The sequence below is a fragment of the Pseudorasbora parva genome, chromosome 2, assembly GCF_024679245.1.
Source record: "Pseudorasbora parva isolate DD20220531a chromosome 2, ASM2467924v1, whole genome shotgun sequence".
NCBI classification, from domain to species: domain Eukaryota; kingdom Metazoa; phylum Chordata; class Actinopteri; order Cypriniformes; family Gobionidae; genus Pseudorasbora; species Pseudorasbora parva.
The window spans coordinates 43471862-43483198 of NC_090173.1; the positions used below are offsets into that span (position 1 = coordinate 43471862).

The window sequence follows — 11337 nt, forward strand, 5'->3', positions numbered from 1 at the left end:
ATTACTCCTAAATATTAGGAAGAGCAACTTTGAACATTGAAGCACCAATTGGTAAATCCGAAATTTGGAAGTTTACAAGGTATATCTTATAAGGTTTATAAGGTATATCTCATAGATATAGATAGACAGACAGACAGACAGAAGCATAGACTGATAGACAGATAGACAGAAGTATAGATAGACAGACAGACAGACAGACAGAAGTATAGATAGATAGACAGGCAGACAGACAGACAGAAGTATAGATAGACAGACAGAGAGAAGTATAGACAGAGAGACAGAAGTTTAGATAGATGGATAGATAGATAGACAGAAGTATAGACAGACAGAAGTATAGTTAGACAGACAGAAGTATAGTTAGTTAGTTAGACTGACAGAAGTATAGATAGATAGACAGACAGACAGACAGACAGAAAGAAGTATAGCTAGACAAAGGTATAGCAGACAGAAGTACAGACAGAAGTACGATGGATGGATGGATGGATGGATGGATGGATGGATGGATGGATGGATAGATGGACGGATAGATGGACGGATGGATGGACGGATGGATGGACGGATGGATAGTTTTCAGTTCAGTCTGTGAGAGAGTTTATATGAATAACACAGAATGACATAGAGGGGACATATTCTGTGTTATACTACCGGTCACAATTGTGACCGTCTTCTTTTATATGCATCCTGACAGCAGAATAAACTATGTATTCATATAATTTCAATATGTATGTATAGATGACCCTTTCATGATGATGTGTGCAAAAAATGAATGAGCTATTCAAAAATTAACTTTGATTAATTCATTAAATTTTCCTGTCATTTCTGTGCTTTCACATTGTCATTGTGCTAAGATGGCAGTACCAAGAAATAAGTGTGTGTGGTCACACGACCAAACTACACAGCAATGTTAAACCTGCCCAGAACTCATGTAGACATCTTAAATGGGTATTATAAATGAAAATTTGCTTCATAATCGAAGTTGCTTTTTAATACAACACTAAAATATTCGAGGAAAATTTACGGTCACAATTGTGACCGGTGGGATTAAACGGGTTAAACAACTCCGGCCAATGTTTGGGTTTATCTTGATCGTTATATCTTTGTGAGTACAGTCTATAGAAAAAAACGAACCGGATTGGTCCTTGCAACACAGAGTTATTACAGTTAATGCCCAGAGCCCCCCCTAAGCTAAAATGGCAGCTATGGGGACATACACGTAAAGGGTGCCTTAGTTCCTCTAACAGACACAAAATGCAATTAAAATGTCTGTCCAAATATGAACAGGGACCTCACATTACAACTAGATGCATTTAGCCACGGATAGCCATTGTTTAAATTCACCTAAACAGTGTTTTAGACATAGACAGTAAAAGAAATGGACACAGCGACCCCATTGACGTCAACGGCTAAATAATGAAGTCAACCTAGGGGCACTCACTTCCTGATGGCTGAGCGAACTGCGCAGGCTCAGACTGAGCTTGAGGACGTAGATGTGACGTGAGCCTCCTGTCGGACAGCTGTAGGTCTTCTAGTAGTTGTAGAAAGTGAAAGCTGAATCACGTTGTTTAAATATTTTCTCCCGTTGCTTTTGGCTCACTATGGGCTTCTCCCCATTCTTCTCCCTTGACTTTATCAGACTTTATGTCTCCACGTCCCCCCGACTGTCTCATAGACAGTAAAAGATTGCCTGCGAGCGTCTCCTCAGGTCTATACGGTAATTTCTCAACTGTGCGACAGAGTCGCGTTGGTTATGACGCAATCGTTAGCCTATTTTTACAAAAACAGCTTATGCGGGGCGATAGTGTAAGATACAAGGTAACGGAGCCTTTTATGCATTGTCGTGTTTCTTTAGAAATAAACAATGGACAAATGGAGTCTTTAAACGTCTCAGATGTAAAGTTATTCACTGTCAAAGTGACTCAAAAATGAATGGGAGTCAATGGGATGCTAACAGCAGGTGATGGCTTGGTTAGCAATGGCAGCCCCTAGGGGTGGAACGCTTTCCGAGCGCTAGATTACCCCCTTGGTTTTAGACTAGCTTGGCTCTGCCCTCCTACGTACTTCCACTCAATGTTCATTTTCCTGTAGTCTGGGAGTCTGGGACTGCGGTGTATTGTTAGGCTTTTAACAAATTTTTAGCGGTCCAATCAGCGAACAGAGGGAGTGGCTGAGAACGATGACGTTGATGTCGTGCGCTAGTTTGAGTTGTAGTTCAGTAACGGTGGCGGAGAAAGATGCGAACAAAAGCACCGCTGTCGAATGTCCAGAAGTTAAAGCCGGAGCAATACAAATCTTTGCTGGGGTTTGTTGGTGGCCATGATGTTGTGGCCCTCCTCCCCAACAGGGGGAATTCGGAAAGAGTTTGATTTTCCATCTCGCTCCATTAGTGGTTGAAGGAGTTGGCTGAAGCCTCATTCGGATTATAGCAGCATTTATTATCATACCAAGCATATGACATTTTATTTACAGCATACAATCTATGGTGTAAGATCACTTTCAAAAAGATGAATGCAACATGAACTTTAAACATTTGTATTCGTATTTTTAAATATTTGTGCATAAATTAACTTAGGCACGCAAAATTAAGTTTTCAAACACGATTAAATTACATTTGTGTTTTATGTGAGTGTGGCTCTAGAAGCGATGACTGTAAACAACTATGACTACAAATTCTTCACTATAAACACCCTGTAGCCCAAGACTGGTTTCCCACTGAAGCTAAGCAGGGCTGAGCCTGGTCAGTACCTGGATGGGAGACCAACTGAGAAAACCAGGTAGCTGCTGGTAGAGGTGTTAGTGAGGCCAGCAGGGGGCGCTCACCCTGTGGTCTGTGTGGGTCCTAACATCCCAGTGTAGTGATGGGGACACTATACTGACAAAGAGCACCGTCCTTCGGATGAGACGTTAAACAGAGGTCCTGACTCTCTGTGGTCATTAAAAATCCCATGGCACTTCTCGTAAAAGAGTAGGGGTGTAACCCCGGTGTCCTGGCCAAATTCCCTCGATTGGCCCTTACCAATCATGGCCTCCTAATAATCCTCATCCACTGAACTGGCTCTATCACCCTCTCTCCTCTCCACCTATCGCTGGTGTGTGGTGAGCGCACTGGCGCCGTTGTACTGTGGCTGCCGTCGCATCATCCAAGTGGATGCTGCACACTGGTGGTGGTTGAGGAGAGACCCCTGACATGAGTGTGAAGCGCTTTGGTTGTACAGTAGTACATTTGAAAGCGCTATATAAATGCCTCATTCATTCATTCATAAACACAAATTCACATTTATGGGTATGAGTAAAAAAAAAAACAGTTGAAATGACGTCACTGCCGTCCCAGGGCAGGTTATCGAACCTCGATTCCATCTAAACCGCATGCGTCAACAGACCTGAGGCTGCTAGCCTAGGCTCAGCATCACAGGTAAAGTAAATAACGTGTTTATTAAACATTTTTATACGATTTTACTATTTTACTGATTTGTTCGACATTGCTACACATATGATAACAGAGCAGTTTAGTTCTAACATCACTAACTATAACGTTACGTCTTTGTACGTATAACGTCTATGACTTGCAGAAATGTATACCATTATAAAGTGCTATCAAAATAGTAAAATCTTATAAAAATGTTGAATGTCTTATAAACAGTTTGACGCATACACGTTTGATGGAATCGAGGTTCGATTACCTGCCCTGGGACAGCAGTGACGTCATTTCAGTGTTTTTTTTACTCGTACCCACAAACTTGAATTTGTGTTCATATAAGAATTCGTAGTCGTATAATTTTTCACAGTCGTTTTACAGTCATCGCTTTTAGAGCCACACTCACATAAAACACAAATGTAATTTTATTGACTGGCATGTATGAAAACTTAATTTTGCGTTTAAAAAAAGTTAATTAACGCACAAATGTTTAAAAATACGAATGCTTAAAGTTGTGCATACATCTTTTTGAAAGTGATCTTACACCATAACAATCATGTTCCGGACCACGTGAGCGGCGCGGTCCCTATCACAAAACTCTTTCCTCCACCGTGGGTGAATAAATCACAATCTGAATGCACAAGTTTTAGGTTTTATCCTATGGTTTTACCACTGAGGTGCAGACAAATATCTATACTTCCGCCAAAGAAGGTAAAAACCTGGCGTGATTATATATATATATATATGTTCAGGCTAGTCTTGGTTTTCAATTTGTTTAGCCCTTTGAGGCAGGGGTGGTAAGTACTCAAGTAAAAATACTTTGATACTTTACTTAAGTATTTTTTTCGGGGATCTGTACTTTACTTGAGTATATTTTATTTGCATCTACTTTTACTCTTACTCCACTACAATATTAAAGGCAAAGTGTACTTTTTACTCCAATACATTTCCCCATGCCCGCTCCAAGTATTAAGTATTTATTACACTTGATTTCCAAACCGGTCAGGTCGGTCATTGATGATCCAGTCGGGTATAGACTTGGAAAAGCTGACAAGTCAGGTTTGCCACACTAACGTTAGCTCAGTGTTTCCCCAACTTTTTTATTTTGCGGCACACAATTTACTATGAAAACATCGGTAACATTTTACAATACAGGTGCACTATTATAATTCATGCCTAACTAATGCACAGATAATCATGAGTTAATGTATTACTAATGAAGAACTAAACCATTTATTAATGATTACTGCATCAGCAACTATTGAACATTCTCTATGATTAATAGATTAAGTAATATATGAATTGCTATTAATTAAATATGACATCATTAATTCCCTAATAACATATTACATGAACTAATAATGAAAAAATGTTTCTAGATTTAAGTGGCTCGTCACTCTATACGCCAAGTTGCCGGCTCAGGGAACTGACCCACCAAAGACGGTCCGATTAGAGACCACACGAAGATTCAGGTGTTTCCGGGAATAACCCATTTATTTTCACCACTCAACAGACTGGCTGGTTGGGCCGTGTTAATGTGTTAATCTGTGGTTTTCTATAAAATACAAACAGTAACATAAACATGAATATACATAACAATAATAGCACTGAATTACAATAATCAAACATATTGACCATAATACAGGACAATAAATTAAGATTAATAACTAAACATGAACATTAGTCCCAAAACTGGAAGCAAAATGTAAAGCAGCTATAACTTCTACATTATTGCCGGTGCACAGCTGTAACCTGACACCTTGTTAGTGCTGCAAAGCTCGATGAGAGCAACGCATTATCAGGTCTGAGTGCGCATGCACAAAGCAATTTGTTTACAACAAGTCTCCCGTTATATACAGAGTATCACTGCGAACCTTGCCTCAAATAGGAACATAACATGTAATAATAATGAAAAGTAACACTAGCACTGACGATGATAAAGATTTGTACACAAGCATACTATCTAGCAAGTTATAGACATGAATACACGCATCTACATCGTCACCTCACGTGCGTTTTAGCTTGTTTACAGGAACGAATACAGGTCTCATCGACTATATAATTAAAAAGAGCAAACTTACTTTTGTATTCACGCACAACACTTTGACCAAAAAGGCGATATCAAGTTATTAAACTTCAGCATAACTCAAGCGAGGCGTCTCGTGTGTACCGCTGCACTGGACTGCCGTCTCTGTGAGGGTGGGGGAGATCACCTGGTCATGTGTCCGGCTGCTGATTGGCTCAGGCAAGGTGTGGTGTATGCGTGTATGCCTCAGAATACAGAGGGGGAGATTTAAGAGAGAGAGTTTAGTGACAGCAAAACATAGCCTTTTTTACAGCCGCCCCCAGATTTCCACAAGGAAATATGTACATCTGCAAAAGGGCTTCTAATCTACTATGGATTTACAATTACTTTAGTCAGGAATGGCAGGTAATTGTATAAGGCGTGCAGCTGGCCGAGTGTAAGTTTTTTCTCCCACCTGAACCTTTGCTGTTCTCACTCTGGTATCAGCTCCAGGGAAAACTTCTGACACCTTCCCCACTGGCCAGAGAGCTCTGGGTAGCTGAGGATCCACGATCAAAACCGTAGTGCCAACCTTGACTTCTGGAGTGTCGCTTTGCCATTTTTGACGGCTTTGAAGGCCAGGGAGGTAGAATTTGAGGTAGTGCCTCCAGAATTGGTCCGCTAGGATTTGGCTGTGACGCCAGCGTCGCCGACTGACAAGCTCAGACTGGGGGTATACTGTCAAGGGAAGCGAAGCATCTGGCCGCCCCATCAGGAGACAATTTGGAGTGATCGGATCAGGATCAGAGACATCAGATGATGTATATCCCAGTGGTTTGGAGTTCAAGATTCCTTCAATCTCCACCAGCACAGTTTGAAGGACCTCAATAGTCACCGATTGAGCTCCAAGAGTAACCCTCAGTGCGTTTTTCAATGAGCGAATTTCTCGCTCCCAGCAACCTCCAAAGTGTGGCGCATTTGGAGGGTTAAAATTGAATTCAATCTGCTGCTCAGCCAACTGTCTCTGAAGGTCTGGAACAAGAGCTGCAAAAGCTTCCTTTAGCTCTCTTTCACCTCCTCTGAAGTTTGTGCCTTGATCTGACCAGAGCTCATGGGGTTTCCCTCGTCTAGCTGTGAACCGTCTGAGGGCCATAAGGAAGGAGTCACTTTCCAGACTATGGAGGATATCGATGTATACTGCTCTGGTGGTGAGGCATTTGAATATTATCCCCCATTTTTTCTCACTGCGTCGACCCGTTCTGACAGCATAGGGACCAAAGCAGTCCACACCAGTGGAGTAAAAGGCGGGCTTGAAAAGACGTAGTCTCGCTGGGGGAAGGTCCGCCATTTTAGGTACCTCTGGGTTTTTTCTCCATTTTTGGCACTGCGCACACCCTCGCTGCAGATGCTTTATGGCCTCTCTACCACGCAGAACCCAGTACTTCCGCCGGAGTTCAGCGAACACCCTCTCAGGACCTGGATGGCAAAGTTTGGAATCATAACTTTGGATGATAAGTTTGGTAATGGGATGCCTTTGGTCCAGTACTATAGGGTGTATGTTGTCAGGTTCAAGGTAGGGACTATGTCGTAAACGTCCGCCAACTCTGATCAAGTTAGTTTCTACATCGAGTTCTGGGGACAGTGCTCTTAGTCTACTGTTGCGGGCAAGCGGTTTACTGGTTTTTAGTTGTTCCAATTCTGATGGAAAGCATTCCTGTTGTGCTTGCTGCAAAACACCAATCTCAGCATTTCGGTAGTCACTGGCTGTGGGCTTACCATCGGCCGCCCCTTGAAGAGCCATGGACTCGATTAGCTCCTTCAGAGTCTTAAACTGACTGAAATTAGTTGATGTAAAGCAGACCAGAGTACTAGAATCTGTTTTACGCAATTCTTTATTGTCTAGTACCTTTGGACTGGGGCATTCCGGCAACAGATTGGGTGGATCTTTCAGGAACAGCGGTCCTTGGCACCAGCGGCTTCCTGTGTTGAGCTCGAGTAGACTCTTTCCCCGAGTGATGTCATCGGCTGGATTACTTGCGGATGGTACGTATCTCCAACTGTGTTGCTCTGTGAGATCTTGAATCTCTGCTACCCGGGTCCCTACAAATACTTTGAATCGGCAAGATTCAGATTGTAACCACGTTAGGACGGTGGTGGAGTCGGTCCACAAGATTATTTGCCGTATGGGCAGGTTCAACTCGGTTTTGAGCAATTTGGCAAGTTGAGCTCCTGTCAATGCAGCGCACAATTCCAGTCTGGGAACAGATTGTTGTTTTTTTGGTGCTACACGTGATCTTGCTGTTAAGAAGGCTACCTCTGTTTGCCCATGTTGATCTTCTGTTCGAAGATATGCCACAGAGCCATATGCACGTTCGGAGGCATCACAGAAAACGTGTATGTCTCGTAGGCTTGTTCCAGTGTCTTTGGTGGGGCTACAGTAGCATCGTGGAAGAACAATATTTGGTAGGGCTGGTAGCTCCTCCTCCCATTCAATCCAAGTTTGTAACAGATCTGTGGGCAAGTGTGGATCGTCCCAATCCCGTTTTTTGTCCCACAGTCGCTGTACAATTATCTTGGCACGAGTGGTATAAGGGATGAGGTAACCCAACGGGTCGTACTGGCTGGCTAAGATTCTGTATATGTTGCGCATGGTAGTCTCACTACTGCCCTTGGCACGGTATTTGTAGGAGATTGTGTCAGACTGATGGTTCCAGAGAAGCCCCAATGTCGATTCCTTGCTGTCTGTTTGGCCTTGTGAGATCCAGAGTTCTGCACTGTCTGATATGGCATCTTGGGGCAGGTGACTTATTGTTGAAGGAGCATTGCTGGACCACTGCCTCAACTCAAAGCCACCGTCTGCCAGCAGGTTCCTTATCCGGTCAACGAAACATCTTGCTTCCTCTGCTGAGGTGAAACTTTGTAGGCAGTTGTCTACATAAAAGGATTTTCGCACAGAATTCTGGACATCATCTCCAGGCTGGCTATGGTCAAGTATATGTTTCTGAAGTGCAAAGACGGCACAGCAGGGGCTGCAGGTAGTCCCGAAAGGGAGGACTTGCCATTCGTACACTCGGGGTAGTTCCTGTGTGTTTAAGTCTCTCCAGAGAAAGCGCAAGAGCGGTTTATCTTCTGAGAGCAGTCTAATTTGGTGGAACATCCCCTTGATGTCGCTGCTGACTGCCACCGAATGTTCCCTAAATCTGAGCAGAACAGCAAGTAGGGATGGGCCTAACACTGGTCCAGGGAGCAAAAGCTCATTCAGGTTTTGTCCCTGATATTGGAATGAGCAGTTGAAGACAATCCTGTTTTTCCCATTGTGATGCACCATGTGATGCGGGATGTACCAGGAGCAGGAAGAGTCTGTCTCAACATTCTGTGGCACTTGCCTAACATAGCCTGCTTGTTCCAGTTTTGAAATCTCTGCAGTATAAGCGGCTGCTTGCTCTGGGATCCTTGTCAGCCTCCTTTCTGTTGCCCTCAGCTGTGACAAGACTGCTTCTTTCGGTGCTCTGAGTTCGGGCATGTTCTTGACTCGTAAAAGAGGGGTGGCGTATCGCTTGATGCCATCCACCTCGACCCTTACTGTCTTCCTTTCCAGAAGTTCCACCGCCTCCTGATCCAGCCTGGACCGAATGCAAATCTTTTCATTGCGCCAGGGTAGTATGTCCATCTGCCACAATTTCTCCACTTGCTTGTAGAGATCTGATTCGGGGAATGAAACTGAAGTGAAGAAACAGTGTTGTTCAGTCAAGTCCTTCCACAAGTGTTGGACCGGGCCCTGTAATGTCCAGCCGAGACGTGTCTTTATAGCTGCTGGTCCCCCTGGAGGGCCAAGCCTTACTGGTTCCACAGGAGTGATCAGATGGAGGTAATCTGACCCAATGAGCAGCACAGGACAGACCGCTTCGAAATCGTGCAATGGAAGCCCTTTAAGGTGTCGATATCTCTCCTTCAGCTTCTTCACTGGGTGTGAGTGTTCTGCTAAGCTTAGCTGTTGAGCAGTAAAGGCACCTTTGATGTGATACCGTTTAGCGGGCTGAGCGGTAGGGGAGATAGTAAATGAGACTGCTGCTCCTCTGAGAACTTGTAACTCTTGCCTGACTGTTCTTAACGGAAGGTCTTCAGGCTGGCCTTTGAGGCCCAACTGCTGAGCTGCACTATGGAGGAGAATCGTTCTCTCGGATCCATCATCTTGGATTGCGTATGCGTTCATCCTCTTCTTTCCATTTCTGAGAATCACTTTGCTGATTTTAAGTAGAACCTTTCGGCTGGTAGGTGGCTTATGAATCAGGAGAATCTCATTCATGGTGTTGAGCAGACAGGTGTTGGTATCAGCAGTTTCATCTTGAACCGGCCTTGGATTCTCTGGTTTTCCAGTACTGATGTCATGCAGAGCCAGGAGGTGTCGACTGTTACACTGTCTGCAACGCATTTTTAAGTTACATTCTGCTGACTTATGAGTTCTACCACAGCGCCAACATCTGTTGTTGTCTTTGATCCAGCTTCGTTTCTGGTCTTTAGTAAGCTGCTTGAAGTTGGTACACTGGTTGAGAGAGTGCTTACTGTTGTCGCAGTAGGGGCAGTAGGGTCTCAGAGATGTCTTAGATGGTGGAGCAGACTGTGTAGACTCTGACATCACATTCTCAGTGCCCAGAAAGATCGTAGTGCTTTTAGTGGCTGGCTTAGAGTCTCTGATAATCTCTCTTGTACGTGTCGAAGGCCCTCGACGTTGATTGCTTGCATACCTGGTCGTGTCCTCTTGAACTTGAATTTCGAACTCTAACCATTCTGCAAAATCCAGAAGTGTAGGTATGGGTACACGATGCGGATGTGCAAACCTCCGAAACCCTGATCTCAGATCGTGTGGAAGCTTCCCAAGCAGCCGAGACACGTGAGACCCACACTGCAGTTCAAAAGTGCCCTTCCTACCTAATTGCTCCAACATGCCAACCAGGGAACGGACTTTGAGAGCGAAAAGTCTAAAGGCCTTCTGGTCTCCACTAGAAATGTTTGGGCCGTCCATTAACTCTGCAATCCGTTGTAGAGCTAGTTGATGCGGCTGGCCGTACTGCTGATCTAAAGCAGCCATTGTCCTGGTGTAAGGGTGTTGCGAATGGCAGTACGAGTCAGCAACTAGTAGAGCCTCCTCTAATTTCAGATGGTCCATCAGTACCTGAAATTTGAACCGTTCCGTTGCATGAGCTGGGAGGATATTATCCAGAGCAATTTTCAATCGTGAGAACTCTCTTGGGTTGGGATGTATGAAATCAGGAATCGTGGGAGTTGGACCTCGATAAATCAGTTCCTGTTCAGGGGAAGGTGGTGGAGTAAGCGACCGGCGTGGCGTTTGTGGATGCCTGGCAGGGTCTTGAGAGTCTCTGTAAGGAGAATTTGAGGAATCATTTCTGTGGGAGTAATGCACCTTTGATCTCTGACCCCCTTGTGGCATATAATGGTAGGAAGAGCTCGGTTTGATAATGGAGGCAAATGCTGGAGGTGGGGGGTGTGGAAGACTTCGAAGCTTGCCTTCAGTCGGGTGCTCTCCTTGAAGTTTGAAACGAGGAGCTGGTACAGGTCTGAAGCTTGTATCATCAGAACGTTCCTGTTGTTGGGTGCGTGGTGCAGGTATAGGACTGGAGCTAAACTGCCTTGGAGAGGTGACAGGTGAAAGGGGCGTACTTCCAGGACGTTGATGGTCCATTTGAATTTGTAGCCGCTTCATTTGTTGCTTAAGCTGAGAAAGCTCATTTGCATATTGGTTATTTGCACTCTGCACTGTGTCCCTTTCCTGCTGAATCATATGCAGGGCTTGGCGGAGATCCTTATTCTCTCTCCGTACAATGTCTGATGTAGACTCGCACTCCTCATCGGACCACTGTAGAGGGCTGTCGGCCTCGTATCCTGGTAGCAGCGGTGTAAA

The 11337-nt window shown here is 44.4% G+C and overlaps 1 protein-coding gene across 1 annotated transcript; it reads right to left on the minus strand.

Annotated features, from left to right (window-relative positions):
- Nucleotides 1–4795: 4795 nt before the first annotated feature.
- On the minus strand, nt 4796–7360 carry LOC137044567 (uncharacterized). The gene is made up of 2 exons (XM_067420624.1): nt 5494–7360; nt 4796–4967 (listed from the first exon to the last, which is right to left on the minus strand). The coding sequence occupies exon 1, from the start codon at nt 7216–7218 to the stop codon at nt 5827–5829; it is 1392 nt and encodes a 463-aa protein (XP_067276725.1). The 5' UTR covers nt 7219–7360; the 3' UTR covers nt 4796–4967; nt 5494–5826.
- Nucleotides 7361–11337: the final 3977 nt, after the last annotated feature.